This window comes from Rhodnius prolixus, unplaced genomic scaffold, assembly GCF_049639745.1.
Source record: "Rhodnius prolixus isolate KJV_2025 unplaced genomic scaffold, Rpr scaffold_2, whole genome shotgun sequence".
Classification (NCBI taxonomy): Eukaryota; Metazoa; Arthropoda; class Insecta; order Hemiptera; family Reduviidae; genus Rhodnius; species Rhodnius prolixus.
In genome coordinates, this window is record NW_027411592.1 from 2,298,096 (window position 1) to 2,320,625 (window position 22,530).

The following is a 22,530-nucleotide window of genomic DNA, read 5'->3' on the forward strand; positions in this document are numbered from 1 at the left end:
GAATGACGACGACGTTATACTTTCCAAGTTGACGACTAAGAAAAAAACTCCAAAGTAATTTTCCAGCCTGTTATTGTTTAAAAAAAGATGGCAGGTCTAATTAGAATTGATGCACCACAGCTGTGAAAGCTTACCATCAGATTTATAGTTTTTGACGAAATGAAAAATCACCATTTGCGTGCACTGTGATCGTCAGTCTTATTGCGTGTCACAACATAGTTTTTGCGCTAGAAGATTTGTTATATTTTTTTTGCAAAACATAATTTTTTAGATGATGATGATGTAACAATAGCTTATCTGACGTCACATTTACTTTCAGTATTGGTGTGTATTGTTTAATTGCTAACTCCAACAATGTAATGTGTAAAATAGGAAAAAAAATCACATAAGCGGAAATAAAATTCGTTTCACTTAAACTGATCCAATCACCTTCCAAAATGATGGAACAAAAATTTTAAACCGGTCAAAAATATGTACGATATAAATCAAGATGGCGGATCAAAGTGTAGAATAATGCGTACCATTTGGTAGCGCTACGTTGTGGCGAACGGTTCAACTTATTATCTTTTATTATTTTATTGAATCATGTTGAAATTGTTTTTTAAACATTTAATTTGGTGCGTAAAAAAAATAAATGTGAGGGGGCTTCCTTTTATTACGCATGTTTTTAGTGAATTTATTTACGCTGTTTCCTACCATGTTTAGATTATTCTAAACGTCGATTGGATGATTGCTTGTAATCGATAGAACCAAAATATAACTAAACTATTTGATACAATTTATGGTAGTATAATTTTATTTATTTCAAAATTTAAGTCATTTCCGGATGTTACTGAATCCCCCTTTAGCCTTAATTCGAAAAAACGTTGACATCAAATTTGATAATTATTACAAATAATTAGAGATTACGACAAACAAATTACAATAAAAGAGGTTGGCGGCTTGTAAATCACAGGATGCCAGAGATTTATGCTAACAGTCTCGGCCATATTTGAATACTCCGTGTAACTGTAGCCTAGAAATGTAAGAAGAGGTGTGGCGTTGGTAATGCAATCTCTGGTCGCCATGGTAACCGTGGCTGGTGTCGTGTCCACTTTTGATCTCTCTCTGTCTCGGCCCCTCCCCTAGGTATTACCTGTAATTTATTGTTTTAAAACAAAATCTGGCTAAAAACAAAACATAAGTGGCCTGAACACTTTGAATAAATCGTTGTCAGACGTAACGTGATTTTATGTTGATCATATGATGTATTTCGTTATATATGTGCATAGTTATGGTATTTAGAATCGCCAATGGTGAGATAGGAAATTAAATTCCTGGGCTCAGATCAGTAGGGGGTACCCAGAGATGTTTTAGGCGTTGGAATCTCTTCAAAAATTATTGAAGTTCTCCAGTCAATATACCATTAGGAAGTTACTAATTTCGTTGCATTTAAAAAGCAGAGAATGAAATAGGTAATATTAAATGAAACATTTATAAATAATATATTTAAGGATTTTAAATTACATTTAAATACAAGGATTAAACGTTTAAAAGAAAACTGATTACAAATAAAAAAACAAAACATATTTGAATATAAACAAAGTATAAAAAGTTATTTAAATGATGATTTTGTCGTCTAGATTTTGCAGCCGCAAATTTGTCAATTCTAGAGTCTTCGTGTTTAATTGACTTGCTTCTTTATTCTCAATAGCAATCAATGCTAAATATTTCAGACGAGAAACAAATAGATAAGGTTAGGTTAGGTTGGGTTAAGTTAGGTTAGGTTAGGTTACGTAAGGTTACGTGGATGATTATTTAATAATATTTTTTTATGATTATAATTTAATTTTAAATAATAGAATGTATTTGATATTTTAATACTTCTAAACGATATTAATAAACAAAAGAAAAGTTAATTAAATATATGATTTTTTATAATATAAATAGTAAATAAATAAATTTTTAAATCCCTGTAGCTACGCCACTGACTCGGACAGATATTTGGAAACTCTGATGATACTTACATCATATGTTCTTAATTAATTGTCTGCACTCACAAAATGGCGAATTAAACATCTTTATGGATCTAAGTAATTTATATTCAATTTAGTGTTCTTCCCAAAATTGTAACCGTTGTGACTGGATTCCTGGGAGTAAGCTGAGGATTCTCCAGGTTGGTAACTTCAAGTCAGAAAAAAAAATCGTGTTTACTCGGTTAAATATTTATAAAACGATGTTCTGGCTTCGCCACTGTCGTCTTATTGTGCCCTTTTTCTTGAGAAAGGTCAAGCTAAAACACATCTTTTACTGCGCATGTCTAGCTAAACGTTATGGTATGATAATACGAACTAAACCACAGAATTTTATCCATCACTATCTATAAAATACCAGAAATAATTATAAAAGGAAACAAAAAAATAACCTACTCATTTGTATGGTCGTAGATATTTTTGCCACGTCACTGATGTAAACACATCGTCATCAGTGACTAACCAATCAAATTTATTTAGTTTTTTTTTTTTTTCAATAAACTGCCAACATGATCATTGAGGTTTTATTCAATAACTGGTTATGAAATGTTCAGTTATTTCTTGTTTGATTTTTTTTTTTTTTTCTTCCGTTTGTGGAAATTGTCACACCTGTTAATCAACCATAAAATTGTAATAATCAGAGCGTGGCCATTTGAACTGTTTAGAACATACGTTGCAGTGTTTACACACAGTTTGGTACTATATAAAGTTAGGTTAGAATGTGCTAGCTAAACTCTCTCGTATGTTTGAGTTTGGGGGGCCACACAAAATTCAAAAAAGGCTTCATTATGAACGGAAATTCCATGAAGTAAACTCAAAATTAGGTATTTCTAGTGAGCCACCTCTACCATTTTCTTCACGCTAAGCTTTTAGTAGGCAGTAAGGTTTTTTGGTCAAAAGTATGTGATTTCCTTAAAACGAAAGATCGAAAAAATTACCTCAAAAAGGAAGCGTTGTCCACTTGAACAGGAAGTATGGAAATCAAAAGATGTAATTCTGTACTACAGTTAGTAAAGTGCTGAGTCCCAGTGTTACCAACTTAAACATCTGGGAGAATCCTCAGCTAAATCACATTATTTTAGGTGTCTGAATTAGTTTTACGTAAAAGTTAACGCGATGGCCGACACCCTTTCAAGGCATAGTGCCATATTCGGGGGGGGGGCGGAGAAGAAGGGTGATAAAAGCGATAGGAATTCACCTGCTAAGGTCACGTTATAAGGAAGAAATCAGCAGAGCTAAACTTCTGAGGACGGAGGCAGGCAACAATTTGTCTGAGTAATTTACAACTGGAGGTGTTCAACTCGAGCAATACAATGGCTTTGAAACACCCGGAAAGTGGGCTATTGTTGCTAATAAGGAGTTTCCGCGCTTGTAACCTTCTCGCAGGAAAAACATTTCCAACAGCCTGAATGGTTTGCATTAAACTTCCTTCCTGGTCGTCTATTATCTGGAGAATGGAGATATGTCTATAGTTATTAAATCATCTTTATCTATTAGTAAACATTCCTAGTTTTAAGACAATTTTAAAATTCCTGTAACCTCAACAGTAGTGCACCTTCAAAATTATCAGAGCAGAATTTTTAAAATATATTTATACATATTTTTGTTTATACGTTGTTGCAGAAGTGAGCGGAAGCGAAGGCGGAGGTGGCAGAATGACCGGGGTAAAGTCCGTGAGTGGAGGCGGCCAGCTCTCTGCCGACGGTCTCATCATGCCCAGAAGGCTGCACAACCCCTGTCTGCAGTCGGCCGATCGACAGAATTTGCACCGCGAACTCATGCTCAATCAGAAGCTGTTAGTCTATTTATATTATGGTCACTAGTACTAGGTTTAGCTTTTGTTGAACGGACAGCAGAGATTAGAGTAATCTAACTGGAATATGAGGTCATCGTCTCGGAGACAATAGAGTCGGTGGCCTATTTCCCAGAGGAGAATGTCCTCAGGTTGTACGTGTGGAGGTGGTCAGGCACTGGAGTCCTGGCCGTCTCAGCCGACTTTCACTTTCTCCCAATGGGGAAGGACATCGGGACACGTTTTCGCCGAACTTTCTTCCTCGCAATTACACAAAGTGAAGTTCCTGAGTCCGAAAAATTGGTTTTTACAAAATATGTAATGTGATTTCTCTAAAAACGGAAAACCGCAGGGTGCTCTGAATGGAATACTCGTATAGAAGCACTGGTTTCCCAGGCGACCCGGGTTTGAACGCCCCTTCGATTTCCTCCCCTAAAAGCTTCTTACTGCTCACTGTCTAGTGAGGCTAGTGCCTTAAAAAATTTTCGGGACGCCGATGACTCAGTTATTGACGTGTCTTAATTGAAAGAAAAAGCTTTCCATAACGGATAAGAACGACGAAATTCTTCACTATTCCAGTAATCTATTCTTACAAACTTGCGGATCTGTAACTATTTTTTGAAAATAATACAATGAACTAAATAGTACAACGAAAACACAGTTGTGCTGATTAATTGTCTAACTAGATCTAATTGTATCTGTTACCAGAGGGAAGAACGTGCTGAATCAGAAGTCTGAGTTACAGCGGGCCATGGAGAAGCACAAGGAGAACCAGTTCAAGAAGGAGCTGGAACTGCAGAAACAGGAGAACATGACGCCCTTGGAGAAGGTCATCGAACAGAGGGCTAGGCGTCTGGAAATTGTAAGATCATCTTTTGAAAATCTCTTTTGTTTTTACTATTTTGCTTGAGCACAGAATATCGAGATTTGTTTTCCTCATGGGCTCATGGTCTGCTGAATCTGTGTGACGTGAAGAATGTTGAATATTCCAAAACAAGTATCAATCATGGCATTTATTGTAGGCATCACCACAACCGCATCTAAGGTTTCAGTCAAAATTTGTTAACTAACCTGAGATGCAATTTTACTGAAGGGCATTTCATGTTTTCACAAAAAAAAGAAAGGATCGCTTTCCTCTTTCTGTCTGGGGGGCCAATCATAATCTTGAGGGAGCGCCTTAGAACTCGTAGTGCACTCCACGTGGTGTGCTTTTTAACAATTCCAGTGACAAGCGAGCAAATGATAGTGTTGTGCTATGCGCTGAAGAAATTGAAAACCGAATAGACACGCCACACTCATTTACCCTCATATTGGTAAATGTACACCCGCATGTTCCTTCCAGAGCAACTGTAGTACAGCCCTTTGCAGTGTGATTATGACCGAGTAACTTCCGTTGTGGTGGTATCTCACAATTTCTCTTGATAATATCCATCATTACATTAACCTACTTAATAAAATGCAGTTTTTATTTCATCCTATCCGAGATACAGGAAGAGCACAATGACCAAGATTTAGCGCTTTCCTTGTCACGGCTACAGTCAACTCATTTCTTTTAGAGTTGTACATTTCCTCTTGAAAAGATGCTAGGAAATCTTCCTATAAGTTCCAGGTTCTAGGCCCCGCTCAATCAGTCACTTTTCATCTAACCTTTTTGTTTTCATTTTCAGCTGGAAAAAGACTTGAATGAAAAAGACCCACCAAATAAGGAACCAGAATTTTTACAAATCCACGCAAAACTACGAGCAAGGATGGAATCCAAATGAAGCATTATATAATAAAAAAAATAAAAATAAAATAAAGTTAAAATAACAGGTAGAAAAAGTAATGAAGTATCCTGAAGAAGGAACAAGATCTGACGCCATCTTGAACACATCAAACTGCCACTTCTACTCACCAACATCACTGTGTCACCCACCAAAAAAACCTCGAAACTTCAATTTTAATTAAAAAACCAGTTGTCTAAATTTAAATTATTATTATTTTGAGAAATGTATTTTATTTTTATACTATTTTAAAGTTTTTGTTTTTGTTCACATTTAAATAGGGCACCAAGTTAAAAGTGCAGTGCCTTTTTGATTACACATTTCTTTTTCCGAAAATAGGTGTTTTTATTTTTGAAAGTATATAATGTATATTAATTTTTGTTTTTATAATATTTTTTTGTAAAACATAGTGCCATTAATAGTTAGATTTTTCTCTTCTTTCTCTTGATAATTTTTTAAATTTTATTGATACGATGAATATTTCCAAAAATATATTAATAGATAGGATTAAAAGTAAAGGAAAGAATGTCACATAAAATACGAGGAACTGAACCCTATCAAGAACCTCCCTTCTAAATAATACTACGTCAATGTTCACTTTCCTTAGCTAATTGTGTATCGATACGTATTAATCTTATTCGATTCACATCAGGCAGCCGTGTTCTCCTTCGATATTTAATCTTATGGTAATTTGAGTCACTAAAGATTCCTTCTTTTTTATGGCTTAAGAATATACAATAATAAAAAAAAATAATAACATAACACTTTTGTAAGGCTTTAATAAGAAAGAAATGACACTTATTATTTGCTTAGAATTTGGAACAATTATCTTTTTTTTTTGTGCAAAAAAATCAATTTAATTATCTAATCAGATAATTTTTATTTTTAAAATAAAACTACTTATTTTTTATGAATTGCACTTGATCACATCTTTTAAGGAAGCGAAAGATCAGCTTTATTTTAATTTTTTATAACCTTCCTCAAAGTAAACTAATACAAAACATTTTAGTGTTTGAAGTATAAATATTTTTAAAAATAAAACTGTGTTAATAAAAAAAAAAATTATAAATATAGATAGTTAATTGTTTATATGAGAAAAAATTATAATAATTATTTTTTTGTTTAAAAAATAAAATACATGGTTCCATACAATGGATTCATGGAAGGGATGCCATAATCTATGGCACACTGGAGCATAGCTCTGTATGTATTATAGAATCTTAACTCTTGTAAACTATATGTAAACCTAGGGATGAAGAATTATAGGTTAGGTACGTAAAATAATTTTAATAATTTTTTGTTTTAATAAATGTAAATATAATATTATTTGACTGAAATTAAACAACTTTTTAAGAAACTGTAATAAACAATTTTATAGGAATTCCAATTATAATTAACAAATAAATACTGAGGTATAAAATATAAACAATGAAATAATAAAAACTAACAAAAAAATAAATAAGTAATCAATATTTTGCATTATACACAACAGAGTACCTCCGCTTAGCCGTTTCTTTAGTATTTTTTTGTTAAATAGATGATTTTTTTTTACTTACTATTGCTTTTTAAGGTTATATGTCGAATCTTCTGCACTTTTTTTGTACGAAATTCGTTACAAAGAGGGCAAGAGGTCTAAACGCTGTTTAAAAGTGCTTTAGAAAACGTAATTATTGAGGATTATATTCAATTTCGTAAATTCTCTCTACGATTGCTCTAATTAAAAAAAAAGGACCTTCTAACTGCTTCGTTTAATAATAACTTTAAAATTGAAACTTTTGCCAGATCAATAGTGAAGCTGCTTAAGGCGGGCAATCTAACCAGTCTCATACCATTAGTTACTGTTATTTGAACTTGTAATTTATGGCAAGCTTTCACACTGTTACAAGAAATATGTCAGGTTATCTTCAAATTATTGCAAGAAGGTGGGAGTCGTGTAATAAGCTACGTCAATTTTTTTTTTTTGTATTTAATATATTTAATTATTGAAAAATGGAGAATACAAAGAGAAATTTCACACTTCTGAACTATAATTCTGTACTTATTTTGAAAGATACTTAAAAAAAAGTATTTAAATTGCAATATAATTAATTAAAAATACAAATTCTATTGCTCAAATAAACCAAAAAATTGAATACCAAAAAAAAAAAAATGAACGTTTTTCCCCTTATTAAAGTTCCATTAATTGTTAATACATTGAAAAAACATTTTTTCTTACCAATGTTTATGTACAATTCGGAAGGTTAGTCATGAACCTCACAATGTGGCAGGAAGGTTTCAAATTCAGAAGCTGAACACATGCAGCATGAACCACCAAAAAGCTACTGCGCAATCCACTGTTTGGTTCATTTCTTAACTTCCCATTTATATTTAAATCGAATAAAACAATTTTGCTCCGTACTTATTAATTTATATATTATATATATTTATGTATATATAATATACGAGTACTAGATTTACGCATTGTTCTTTGTAATGGTGTAATATATTTTCTTTTCTCTTTTAATTTGTTCTTTATAAACATTGTAAATATTGTAAGATTCATTTAGATATTTTTATTCTCTTTAGTATAAAACTTGTCATTTTCATTTTAAATCTGTTTTGATTTAGAAGGCACACAAATTAGTTGTGTTTGTCTTGGTAAAAGTAAAAAAAAGTACTATGTAACTATTAGTTACGTTCGAAAGAAAAACAATAAATAAAGTGAAAGAATAGTGAAGAAAATTATATAGATTACAAATGGAAAATTATAAAGAGGTTATATTAAGGAGAAAATATTTTATTATTGTAAATAAATGATTATAGATATAGCAGTTTTATCATTTATTTCTAACTGTCTCAAAATGAGATGCCTTGAATGTGAGAAGTGCCTCTTTTACTAAAATTGTTTTCGCGATTTACACGAAAATTGGTTCCAACTATTACTTAAGTTCCAATTGCCAACTTCAGCTTTCTTGTGAAGTGCTTCTTTGGAACAGTGAACTGTTTCTCCATTGTTTGGGCAATATTGTGAGATATTATTAAGCTTTGTTTACATTTTGAACGAAAAAGTTATTGTCAGATGAGTCCGAGTCATAAAATTGGCTGGAGGTCAGCTAAATTACTGGAAGGATCTGTATATGCGATGGGAAGACATCTCATCCCAGGGACCTGGCACGCTAATGAACGTTAGTCCCTATTTTCGTAGGAGATTTTTGGTAGCTTCACCCATCTAAGAAGTATTTAAATAATTCAAAGAAATAATAGTGTTCCCAAAATCTGGCTGAATCCCTAGCTGGAAGATTGAGAAATATGTCCCGGGACATACGAGGGAATGGAAACGTTGGAACTATCCTCGAATTGCTAGAAAATGGAAGACTATTATGATAATGCGAAATCACGACCATCCGAAAAAAGATCGAAATTTCAGCTTTCTTCGACTTTTTTTTTCTTTAATATTTCAGTTTTGGATAGAAAATTCTTTTTCAAGTTATCTCAAATTAGCCTCAAAACACACGATTCCTGGTAAAATCTTGAGTTCAGAAATTGTTCAAGGTACTAACTTGCACTAGGAAGATGGAAATAAAGTAATAATATTGTTTACCTATATTTGGTACTTTAATATACATATGTACGAGGTGTGTTCAAAAAGTAACGGGAATTTTCGTTTTTTGAAAAAAATATTTATTTATTCATCTACATTAATATTGTCGCCTTCAAAGTAGTCCCCTTCGCATACAATACACTTGTGCCAGCGCTTTTTCCAATCCTCGAAACACTTCTGAAACTCGATCTTTGTGATAGCTTTCAGCTCTTTCAGCGATTCGCTTTTAATGTCATCTATGCTTGTAAAACGACGGCCTTTTAATGTTCTCTTTATGTTTGGAAATAGAAAAAAGTCACATGGAGCCATGTCTGGCGAATATGGAGGCTGGGGCATCGTTAAAGTTTTGTTTTTGGCCAAAAATTCACGAACAAGCAATGAAGTGTGAGCAGGTGCATTATCGTGGTGCAAAATCCATGAATTGTTTTGCCACAAATCCGGGCGTTTTTTTCGGATTGCTTCACGCAAACGGCGTTGAACTTGTAGGTAGTACTCCTTATTGATTGTTTGACCTTGTGGCAAGAATTCATGATGCACTATGCCATTAAAATCGAAGAACACAGTGAGCATAACCTTCACATTCGACCGCACTTGTCGAGCCTTTTTAGGTCTTGGCGATCCAGAATGCCTCCACTGGGACGATTGAGCCTTAGTTTCGACATCATATCCGTAAACCCATGTTTCGTCACCTGTTATAACACGTTTCAGTAGATCCGCATCGTTGTCGACTTCATTGAGTGACTCTTGAACAACTTCCATTCTCCGCTGTTTTTGTTCGAAATTCAACAATTTTGGAACAAATTTTGCTGCCACACGTTTCATACCCAAAAAAAATTTCATGGCATGAGCCAATTGATATGGCAACATCATCAGCGACTTCTCTGATTGTGATTCGGCGATCGTTCATAACCATTTCTTTCACTTTTTTCACGTTTTCATCGGTTGTTGATGTGCTTGGACGTCCAGGTCGTTCGTCATCTTCAACGTTTTCGCGGCCATCTTGGAAACGCTTATACCACTCGTAAATCCTTGTTTTACTCATAGCAGACTCACCATATGCCTTTATTAACATTCCACACACTTTATTTCATTTTTTACGCAAAATTTAATACAAATTCTTTGATCCATTTTTTTTAACAAACAAAAATCGCCAAGCTCGAAAAACACGTCTAACCTTAACGGCTGCCACTTGAGAAGTAAACAATGAATATTACTGAAAATTTTATCGTACTTCAGGGGCATGTGTACCAACATAATAAAAAAAAAAAATTTACAATCAGACTCTCCAAACCCGCGAAATTTAAAAATTCCCGTTACTTTTTGAACACACCTCGTACATACGTATGACAACAATATAGGGCCCCAAAAAATGGTTATATATGGCAGGTTATTTACAACTGATCTACATACTCCAAAGAGTTCTTGTCAAAATGGTATTCATTGTGCTTAATTACTATTCAGATTGTTAGAATCCTTTTATTTTAAATATAATGGCCAATATCGTCCAGTCATTGGAGAAGAACTACTTTTCAACTAAACTAATAAAACACCTTGGCCTAATCTGCCAAGTTGTTGAACTGTTAATGCAACAACTTTGAAACTATTGCCCTTGGAGTGGCCTCAACCTATATGTGACTATTTGAAAAAGTATTTAAATACCCCAGGTTTATTGAAATTTATCAATGGATGAGATAAGTAAAATATTTTGACGTAAGAGCAGTTATAATGAAAATAATTAAATGTGACTATTTCAAAATTATTTAAATACCCTAGGTTTATTGAAATTTATCAATGGATGAGATAAGTAAAATATTTTGACGTAAGAGCAGTTATAATGAAAATAATTAAATGTGACTATTTGAAAAAGTATTTAAATACCCCAGGTTTATTGAAATTTATCAATGGATGAGATAAGTAAAATATTTTGACGTAAGAGCAGTTATAATGAAATAAATTTACATAATGAGAAATCGAAATGTGAGAACATCTTAAACATGAAAAAGTAAACAGTGAGATATACCTTTATCCTATAGCAGTTTAAAAAACACATATAATAAGTCTGAAGAACAACGATTTTTTTATCATAAATTTCTTGAATTTTTTTAACTATGCCTAAAGAAACGCGAAAAGTTATCGTCTAAAAATGTTGAAATTATTTCTTTTTTCATTCAATTTAATTAATGCATAAAACTTGTACCAGTTTTCACATGATTTTCTGTTTTGACGAATTAATATTAGTCGTTTGATGAAAAATGTTATGAAAAAAAAGTAAAATTTTTTAGAATTGGTTTCTGAGTCTTTTGGAACTTCAAAATCGTTGGGTTGTTGTAGTTAGTCAAAAACTGGTAATTGCAATTCTAACACTATACACTTTTGATGGGTAAACATATCATGACTGGATTTAAGAAAACAGTAATAGAAAGAAGAATGAATGTTCATCTTAGTTTTTTTTAAATTTATATCATTCTATTGTGCATAGCTAGCGTAATTCTAAATACTTGCACCAGAGTGCTTGTACAACTACAACTACACAGCGCTGTTCATATTCTGTGAATAACCTGCAGCTGACTAGGGAAGATAATTTAGACAGCAGTGCATTTAAGAGAGGTGTGTGTAAGGTTCTTTTTTTTACTGTGATCCTAGTTAAAATAGAAGGTTAATTGTACGGGAAATGCATGGAAAACTATTAACTAGACTCTCGACGGCACTAAAGGTATGTGTTTTTAGAAGTTTATTTTATTCAAAAGTGCAAACTATTTTGACTGCTTTTAAATAGAAAATCAAGAAAAAGTGAATTCAGTTTACTTAAAATACCTTTTATTTTTCCCCTATGCCACAAAATTAAGATTTATATACAAAAACCAGACTAAAGAAAAACCAGACCTTCCCTATTTTGATTATTTTTCAAGTGCTTCTTTCAAAATTTCATATATTTTTTTAAAAAGGAAGGTTACATAACCTTATCGTTTGTGTTCAATTTAATATTTCATATTGATGAATTAATGTGTTAAAAATTACCAACAGTATTCTTCAATAGCTTCTCTTAAATTTAATTTAAAAAAATTATTTTATTCGCTGAATATAATTTTTCAAGTGTTGGTGATAAGAATTATTTATTTTTATGAGATTTCAATTAGAAACCGTAACATAAGGGTATAGTTTTGTTAATTTATTTTATTTCAATATATTTTATCTTTCTGGTTATTGCGATTTAAATCGTGCTTATAAGCACTGATTAAGGCTACGTCACTTATCTTTAAACAAAATATATGGCACTCAGCTGTTAAATTGTCCAGTCAATTAGTCAAATTTGCATAAAATACATTTAACGTAGATTTATTGCTTGGGGTAGAGAAAAATTATTTAACGCATGTACATAAATATTGTAATTATGTTAGTATTTTCAAGGATGATTAACATACTAAATGTGTTTTTCTGTTTGTAAATGCTTAAAATTATATTAAACAATCTAGATTTACGTTTAAATATTTGTTTTCTGTAAGAGGATGGATGTGTGTTAATTTCATTTTGAACTAATACAAACTGAAACTGGACAGTCTTCTTTTCAGTTATTACTTAAGTTAATATTCCTAAAAAATGATTTTTTGGGAATATCGAGGTGCGGTCATCAATAAATACAACTTTTTTGCTTATTTCTTCTTAAATACTTATTTCTAAGAGAATTTTGAAACTATTCTATGAGGATAAACTAAAATAAAGGAAGATAGAGGCAATACTGGTAGCATTTACAGTTCATATTAATTAATTTTATCTATACTTTCTAAATTTTTTCTTCTTAATTAATTTTTTATAACCGAATACTTTTACACAATGGTGAATAGTAGTTGGCCTTGATTGATTTTTTTTATTATTATTGTGATATGAGAGTTGAATATTTAAAATAATGCCCATAATTAATGTTATTAATAATTATGTAATTTAGTTTGTAATTGTCTAGCGAGATTGTAATTTATCGAGAACAATTCTCAACTTGTGACAAAGAGACTCCAAATGAATATTATTTTTAAAATATTTGTTTAATGACCTTATCCCTTGTAAGCGTACAATTTTTCAGTATTTTGACAGGAAATAGACTCCTTTAGATTCCATGAATATAATACATAAATCCATAATTACATAAATCCATTTGTAAAAGTGGATTTTTACAAATGGTCTCTGTAAAATTCTTTTTCTCTTACAGTCGTCACCGAGCATTTCACATTGCAAGACATGTCCGACGTCTGTGGCATTGCAACAGAGATATTATTCGGCAGATGCAGAAGCGGATTTAGTGGTCATCGGATCAGGACCTGGTGGTTATGTGGCCGCGATTAAAGCCGCCCAATTAGGATTGAAGGTATGTCCTTTTTGAGTAATTTTCGACCTCAATAAGTCGGGGGAAAAAAAAGAGGCAACAGTATCTGACGGCCAGTTCGGTGTTGTTGCAAAAGCATATTCTGGAGTCTAGGAGTTGGTCTGGAGGAGTTAAGTGAAAGGGCGGGTTTGGCGAAGTAAGGGAGAGCAAAATAGAAAATAAGGAGAGAAGAATAGAGATGAAGAAAGCATCCAGAATGTGGAGCCCAATATTTCTGGAGTTCAACTCTCTCGCCAATAACTGAAAAGTGCTTGGCGAAGTTCAGTAATCACTCAAAAGATAGGCAAAGGTTAAGAGACAGTTGTGGTTATAATATACAATTAGAAATCAATAAAAAATGAATATGTAATAATAAAAAAATGAACTCGAATGAATGAATGGGGCGAGCGACCTGCTTGCTCTTGGACAACTTCACTGAATAGCAGGAGTCTGTTCGCTAACAACACTGTATTGGCAGCCTAATTGTAGAAATTATCTTTCTATTGGTATAGACAAAAAAAGACCCGTCTAGGGTAGTTATGTTGGGAGATTATAGTATTAGACAATTCCAGCGTCTCAGGAGTTAAATTGGTAACTACTTCCGCCTAGTTTTACGTGATTTATGGTATTGACTTCAAGTTTGCTGATCACCCAATCCTAATGAGGTGTATATCATTTTTTTAAATGGTTGTAGCTTGTCCAATACTGGTGAAACAGACATCGCTTTAATATTATCCTTAAGATTCTATTTCAAATAGCTCTAATGTCGTATTTTGTCGCCTTCTAGACGGTATGTGTGGAGAAAGAGGAGACATTAGGAGGTACATGTTTAAACGTGGGCTGCATTCCATCCAAGGCGTTGTTAAATAATTCACATTATTACCACATGGCAAAACATGACTTCAAAAACAGAGGGATCGAAGGTAAATGAATTTCTTAATCTTTTACAAATTATTAATTATTTATTTTAAAAGTATTTAATAAATTATTTACGTCTTAGTACCTAGTGTTACCCTTAATCTGGAGAAGTTCATGGAAGCTAAGTCAAACGCTGTGAAAGCTTTGACAGGCGGTATTGTACATCTCTTCAAGTCGAACAAGGTAAATTTAAAGAAAAGAATAAAATAAATATATTTATCTATGTTTATTCAATTTCTGCCAGTGTTAAAACTGATCGTTTTTAAGATTGATCATCAAATGCTGCTAATTTTGACATTCAGCCCGCTTTTGACAGTTTTTTTTCTTTCCTTTTATCACCCTATTGAACCTGTTTTACTCCACAACGCAGGTACAACTGGTTAAAGGACACGGCAAGATTACTGGCAAAAACGAAGTAACCGCACTAAAACCGGACGGCAGTTCACAAAAAGTTAAAACCAAAAATATTATGATTGCCACTGGCTCTGAAGTTACACCATTTCCAGGGATTCAAGTAAGTATTTAATTTTGTATTTATTATTATTATTATTATTTTTGATTTCTTTAAAAAGCTACGTTACCAAAATTCAGATTTATAAGTTAGGTTAATGCAATACTGTTTCACTACTCAGAAGTGGGGTAGGAGTGGACTCAGAATGAATCAGTTACATATTTTTTAATTAATTGTTGACGACGGTGTAGCAACGGTTTGTTGATGAAAGGTTTGGAAAAATTTACCGACGAAAATCTGAAGACAAATCATTGTGATTGTTGTAGGACTTGCCATGGAGATCATTGGCAAAGGACGAGAAAGGGAAGTTTTCGGAGGCTAAAGCCCTTCTGTCGATAGTATCGCTCTAACAAAGGGACTTTCACTTCGTTTTTCTTTTTGAGAATTTACCGGAAACGGGACTTTCTCATAATTTAGATCTACTACGTAAGTAGGTAAAGTTTTTCCGGAAGTTTAGACAGAAGCACTTCTTGGAAGATTTCCCTCTGCACTGAAACTGACCGAGCGGGCCTATCAGTCACATTTAAAGAAGGTATCTCCGTACCGAACATTTTATCACCTTTCTAAGGTATACTCGAAATTAGTGCCTTCTTCGTGTTTCCATTAAACTTCTTAAATATTCTTAAAAGCTTTTAATAACTATTAATTCAATATTATTTGTTTAGCAAAAATTTGTTTAAGAACAATTCTCAGTTTTCCTTTAAAGTATAAATTCATTTTTAGTTACTATTTTATAAAAACTGGCGAGTTTTAAGAAAGAATATAAAAGTGTGGTTAGGTTTGCCAGTGCTGGATAATATATGGTATTTGTTTTTACCCTTTGTTGCACGCATGCGTATTGGTATCTCTGACCGGTTTTGTTCTTCATCCATCATCAGCAATAGATTAGTCAGTTTAGTATAGCGTCATCACTTATGGTTTTTTGTGTAATACTACTGACTCAGTCTACCTCTGAGTATGCATGAACATCCGAAACCTGTCAGGTGTATATAATAAACGTGCGTACTACGATTAGTAATAAATACCAAAGAAAAAGTATCAGCTAAAACATTGATAGGAGGTTCTGTTTATGTCTTCACACTCACTCACTCTCTGTTATTCCAGATAGATGAGGAGACAATAGTTTCATCAACTGGTGCTCTGAAGCTGAGCAAGATTCCTGAAAAATTGGTTGTCATCGGAGCTGGTGTTATCGGACTTGAGCTGGTAAGTCGGCCTTCTATGTCAAAAAGACCTTTTTTCTTGAAGGTGAAAGTGGCAATGAACTGTATGTAGAAGATAGCTACATAAGAAATGTCCATCTACTCTTCTATTATTATTTTTTTTTTTTGTCAAAATAAATGAATTAAATAAAAAAAAGAAAAAAAATCTCTAAATATGCCTAGGGTTCAGTGTGGGGCCGTCTAGGTACTAAAGTTACTGCTGTGGAATTCTTAACTTCAATTGGAGGTGTTGGCATTGATAGCGAGGTGGCGAAAACCTTTCAGAGAGTTCTGACAAAGCAGGGTAAGTAGTTGATCTTTAATGTCTAGTGTAAGATTGGCTGTTGCAATACTTAAACAACACCTCAACTTTCTTTACAAGAGGATTTTTTGTGCAATTAACAAGTTGTAAGAGAACCAGATTTAGATTATAAAGTTAAATATATATAAAAAAAATGTTCAATGTCAAATTGATATTAGACCATAATTAGAATATGGTAGCGCCTTGCATTAATTGAAGTGATCTATCTTTAATTATCCATCGCTTCTAATGGTATTTCATATCACCTTATGCGATGTATAATTTCTAAGATATCGCGGTTAACTCAAGTTTACACCACTAACAAAAAAAATTACAACTTTGCTACCAACATTGTCCCAGTTGAGTTGAGCTCCTAAGGACAAGCTAACCACCATCGTCATACACGAATCGTCACAGTGGAAAATTAGGGCTGGAAAAACGTGGGTTAGCCTATAATTAGGTCATTACAAAGTTCTCACGAACTGGAAATCGTTCAGCAATAAAACTGGGATAAGTTTTATTTTCTTGATTACATGGTAATTTTCTTTGATCTTGGTTTCCAATCTCTCTCTCTGATCGCTGATGTTTTGTACATTATGGAGCACTTTAAATTACTCAGTTTATTTTATTCTTTACATCGTTTTAGGAATGCAATTTAAATTAGGAACTAAAGTGACGGGTGCCCAGAAAACATCGTCTGGCATTGTAATAGACGTGGAAAACGCAAAAGATGCTTCAAAAAAAGAAAAGGTAATTATTATCATCAATAAATACATATATGAGCAATTGGTTCGCTTTGTTTAATTTGATGTTTGTTTTAAATCTTTGAATAATAATACAATTTTCACTTGCAGTTAGAAGCCGACGTACTTCTGGTATGTGTCGGAAGAAGACCATACACGGTCAATCTCGGACTGGAGGAAATAGGGATCGAGCGAGATGAAAAAGGAAGAATTCCCGTTAATAACAAATTCCAAACTGTTATTCCAAAGTGAGTAATTTTGTAAAGGAATCGCTTTTCTTTGGAAATGTAATTTGCATGAAAGTGGACTTGTAAACAAGTTCTGCGAGATTAATTCTTCAAAATCCTTATCAAGGAGTTATTTTCATTTCAGTTCAGGTTTGCTCACCTTGTATGATCTTTAAAGGTAATGAGTAGAAAGTGAAGAAAACTTTTTTTTTGCAGTATCTACGCCATTGGAGACTGTATCCATGGACCAATGTTAGCGCACAAGGCTGAAGATGAAGGCATTGTCTGCGTGGAAGGAATACTAGGCGGACCTGTTCATATCGATTATAACTGTGTACCGTCAGTCATCTACACACATCCTGAGGTCGCCTGGGTCGGCCGTTCTGAGGAAGATCTCAAGAGAGATGTAAGTCTTCGGCGTTTTTATTGTACATATTTTCTCCAAGTGATGGTGTAATTGTTTCGCAAGAATTTAAAGCATTCTCAAAAAGGTTCCTTGTGTTCCAAAAGTCTGTCCTACACACTTAAACCCCTATACTCTCTTTAACTGTATAGTTCGGAATGTAGGGACAATGAGGCGCTATTTTCTTGGTCCTGGAAGAGGCTTGAGATGTTAGCCTGGAACCTGGAACCCTTTTACGGCATTGCTATAAAATCAAATAGAAATGTCACTGATTAAGTCTAGAAAACATTGTGTATTAAATATTAATGCTCAGTTCAGTGATGGCGAACCCTATGACCCGCGAAAGCTTTTTCACTGATCCACATTTGTTTCTTTACGCGGGTTGATTTAGATTTTCTAATTGTGTGGATAATTTATATTATATCTGTATTTTTTTTCAATCACGCATTGACACAAAAGCAATTTAGATGCTATCTATAACCTTTAGTTTGATCATTACAGTTCTAAAACGCAAATGACGACAAATGCTTTTGTAGTATTTGAAATAGAGCAAAAGAATTTACAAAATATCAAATAAAATGTATAATTTTACTCATATTTTGTTTGTTCAAAAAAATCGACAATCCAAAGCAAATAACCATATCTAGATTTTTCTTCAAATAAAACACACTTTTGTAAGGTTTTGTTCAGGTTATGTTTGTAAAAAAAGAGACTTCCATAGCACTTGTTTCGTCCCGTTTTACCCCGTTAAGCCAACTGAATTTTAAAGATGTTTAGTTTTGAAAATATTCAGTTTAAATTTTTTAAACTTAACTCTTGTGCAAATGGGCATTAGTGACCCAAGAGTTAGTGCTAAAAAAAAAAATGAACAAAATTTGACTCACGTCTCAAAAAGGTTCGCCATCCCTGGCTCAGATGATCAAATTATTATCTAGGGTTTTTAATGATTAACTTGCTCGATATTACCCTTACATTTTTTTTGCCCTTATTTACAGAATATTGCTTATAAAGTGGGTAAATTCCCATTTGCGGCTAATTCACGTGCCAAAACCAACAATGATACCGATGGATTTGTAAAAGTTTTAGCTGACAAACATACAGACGCTATACTTGGTGTTCACATCATTGGTCCGGTAAGTGTAACCATTTACTATATTTATATTATATTTATTCTATTAATTCCAGTTAAGCGTGGAATTTAGTTTTTAAAAAACCCCGCCACAGTGTGCGGAATTAAAATCAGACAATGACGAGTGTATACACGTCGAACGCAGGAGGGCAAAAAAGCCAAACGTTTACAACGTCGTAATAAGTCACTGCAAGCACTTTTTTTTTGCAATCTCTGGGGCTTGAGATTACCAGAGCCTTCTGTGCTCATTCAAGAACTTGCACCGCTTCACGTATGCATTGCCTCTAGTTAACTACGGGACGCCAAAAGCTTTTACAAGGAAGAATCAGAGCTTTGAATTCTGTGCAAAATGAAATCATGCTCGTACTGAGGTCTGAATCTCTATATTAAGGTAAAAAGTAGGCATTGCACAAGGGTTGAAAGCTTCTATTTGTGTGAGGTAATTCCCAATCTCTAATGCGGAGACCAAACATGTACCAACCACTTGGTCATTTGGCTGACTCCAACCTCCGTTCTATTGGTAAGATAAAGGAAACATCCCACCAAATAATATTCTTATTGTATTTTTAATAAAATTTCCGAGTTTTTATAGTATACTATTTGAAATTATAACAACAAAGACTTCCGGATATCCTGTAGTATGTTCGACGGAAATGTGGACCGTTTCGGCAAAATTAAGAACATTAAAAGATGGATTTATTTCTGAAGTTCTCTGAGAAAGACAAGGATGGATAAGGATGAGAAATGAAAGGTTAAGAGAAATGAGAGAATTTAGTGGAGAAGAAATTTAGTTGATACGGTCTACGTAAGAAGAATGGAACTCGATTGACTGGGTGGCCAAATAAGATTAATGAATGGCAATTTTATATTTTTCACAACGAGTAAAGCACGTCAAACACGCTTAACTGGTTACAAATTTTCAAACAGAATTCTCTAAACTTTCAGCGATATTTGTATTTATAATTTGATCTATCGATATGTCGAAGTTGTTTATTTGAATTTTTAGTCGGCTGGAGAGTTGATTGCTGAAGCAGTACTTGGTTTGGAGTATGGTGCTTCCGCCGAGGACATTGCTAGAACGTGTCACGCACATCCTGTGAGTATATTAGTTTGTATTTTACCGAGTTTTTTGTTTTTTTTAATGCATTTTTACGAAAAAGTGTAAAATGTTTCTCTAAAAGTTATGAAAGTGACAAACAAACAAGAAAGTACTTTTTCTGTTCACAGACTTGCTCAGAAGCGGTGAGAGAGGCTACTTTAGCAGCCTATTGTGGAAAAGCCATCAATTTTGGTTAAAAAAAACAGGTTCATGTAGTATCTGTTTTCTTAAATTTTATCAAAGGAAAAAGGGGGGTTACAATTAATAACAATTTAGTTTTTATTTAAAAAAAAGAAAAGCTCTCGAATCGAATTCCACCGGCCGAGCTGTACGAGTGGATTGATGCCAAGCACCAGTTCATTTACCGGAAACCCCCCGATTAAAGTAGATTTGTATAGGTAACTAAATAATTTGTTTTTTCCTGTCTTCACTGTTTTCGCCCCCGATTATATAAAAAATATTATGTACACTGTTTTAATTTATGTGTAGATTTTTTTTTTGTTTTTTAATTTTGTACATAACCATATATTTTTTTCATTTTATAATTATTATTTAAACACATGGAAAAAAGGGGATACTATTTTTTGTATATCTATCTAAATTAGGTGCGACTGCCTGGAGTAATCCGACATTATCATGATTAGAGGGGATTGTAAATAGGAACAATCTAAGAACAAGGTGTGCGTCTATTTATTCTTTATTATTATTTAAAAGAAAAAGCCAAAAAACATTTAAAGAGGACAGGTACAGCCATCTATATCTCATAGTTGGAAATTGATTTAAATTGTTTCTGTTTAAAAAATAGAACAAGTTGTTAAAAACAAAAAATTGTGCTTACCTCATTCTCCTTCTCCTTTTAAAGGGGTTCCTGTGTAGTCCACACTTCCTTTCCTCCAATTCTCTTCCGTCTGCCAAAACCGCGCGACTAGATCGTCTGCCGTGTGGTCTTCGTTATTCTTTCCACTTCTTCCTGATTGGGGGCGATTCGTTAATCTTATTTGGCCACCCAGTCAATCGAGTTCCATTCTTCTTATGTAGACCGTATCAACTCAATTTCTTCTCCACTAAATTCTCTTATTTCCATCATTTCTCCTTTTCCTTTCATTTCTCACTCTTGTCCATCCTAGTCTTTCTCAGAGAACTCCACTAATAAATCCATCTCTAATGCTCTTAATTTTGGTAAAAACGGTCCACATTTCCGTCGAACATACTACAGGATATCGGAAGTCTTTGTTGTTTTACTTCGTTACTCTGAAGCTGCATTTGATCTTGACAATTATTCGCATCCCTTTGCATTTCTATACTAAAAACTGTCTTGCAGTAGAAGTTCATACACTGAAGTATTTAGATAAAATATTTACCGCCAACTTAAGCACGTATTAAAAAAAGAACTAAAATTCAAAGTCCTAGTTCTCCCAGTCTAGTTTGAACCTAATATGATTGCCGTTCGACAAGTAATAATTAACAATTTAAAGTTGTCTAGATAATTGAAAGGAACTCCTAAATATGATGAAAATATCAGCGAAGAGTTTTAGAATCTTAGAATCCAAAAGTGATAAAACGAAAATTTCATATTTCTCAAAATTGTTGGACTTTTAGCTTTTATCAGTATCATTTTTGGGGGATATTTAATAATCATAAACAAGAGATCAAGACGTTGGATTATTAGAAATATTAAATGGAATCCGAGCACTTAGTGAAAGCTGGAAGATCGCTTTGTTTTTAGTATATTGTAGAGAGGATGCCTTGGAGTTGGCTTCCCAGAATACTTTTATGTGAAAAGCAAACAGATTCGAGAATATGAGGACACCTTCGGCTTAGGTTGGACGATGTAGAGAAAGATTTGTGCCTGCGTGGACTGGATTAAGCTGACGTAGCAAGGCCCAAAGATCATCAAGAGTCGTAATAACTTATTGAGAAATAAGTCTTACGCCCCTTATTTCAGGAGAGAATGAATTATGTGAATCAATTCATTACGAAAAAATTGTTTAAAAAAGCAGTAAAATAGAACGAAAGTAAAGTGAAGGGAGACTTCATCTTTTGCTGTTATATCAGCTGATTAACGTTCATTTAGTTTTATTTTACCAAACTTTATGAAGCGCTATCCTAACACCAATTTTATAGTTCTAAATAAAAGCTTTATATCGAAAATAAATTAGTTTTAAAAAAGTAAAATAAGTAGCGTCAGCTATCTGTCGGAATAAGTGAACTGTATTAATTTTTTTAAGAAATAGAGCGTTAGTGCTATCTAGCGGTGGTCGTTAAAACTAATAGAAATAATTACTTCAAGCTTTTGCCGCTAGACAGAATGAAAATGATTTCTTAATTCTGTTATAATGTTAGCAGGTTCACTGTTAAGATTGAATTTAATAGCAGAAAACTTACTTTTTGTTTAGTTTCCATGACTTGTTAAAATGCTAATCTATCTGGATTTTATATCATTGAGTCGATATTTTTCATGAATAAAAATGGTTGCATTGCATTATTTAGCTGTTT

At 33.2% G+C, this 22,530-nt stretch overlaps 2 protein-coding genes and 1 long non-coding RNA gene across 4 annotated transcripts in view; 2 read left to right on the forward strand and 1 right to left on the reverse strand.

Moving 5' to 3' along the window:
- The window catches only part of LOC141450216 (uncharacterized), a 111,353-nt gene extending 102,979 nt beyond the window's left edge, over positions 1-8,374 (forward strand). For both annotated transcript variants that reach the window (XM_074120413.1, XM_074120414.1), the window contains exons 5-7: positions 3,636-3,807; positions 4,513-4,666; positions 5,472-8,374. In XM_074120413.1, coding sequence (XP_073976514.1) covers positions 3,636-3,807; positions 4,513-4,666; positions 5,472-5,567 — 422 coding nt within the window. In that variant the 3' untranslated portion in view covers positions 5,568-8,374. The remainder of the gene's footprint in view (positions 1-3,635; positions 3,808-4,512; positions 4,667-5,471) is intronic.
- LOC141450225 (uncharacterized) lies at positions 1,173-3,639 on the reverse strand. Its single transcript, XR_012455970.1, has 3 exons — positions 2,409-3,639; positions 2,007-2,272; positions 1,173-1,702 (listed from the first exon to the last, which is right to left on the reverse strand). It is a non-coding gene; the product is annotated as an uncharacterized lncRNA (long non-coding RNA).
- A 3,320-nt stretch (positions 8,375-11,694) lies between the features above and the next one.
- On the forward strand, positions 11,695-22,519 carry LOC141450211 (dihydrolipoyl dehydrogenase, mitochondrial). The gene is made up of 13 exons (XM_074120404.1): positions 11,695-11,860; positions 13,349-13,504; positions 14,289-14,424; positions 14,502-14,602; positions 14,790-14,933; positions 16,035-16,136; positions 16,316-16,436; positions 17,080-17,183; positions 17,288-17,424; positions 17,620-17,809; positions 18,802-18,939; positions 19,942-20,031; positions 20,163-22,519. Exons 1-13 carry the CDS (start codon positions 11,819-11,821, stop codon positions 20,229-20,231), a joined length of 1,530 nt encoding a protein of 509 aa, XP_073976505.1. The 5' UTR covers positions 11,695-11,818; the 3' UTR covers positions 20,232-22,519.
- Positions 22,520-22,530: the final 11 nt, after the last annotated feature.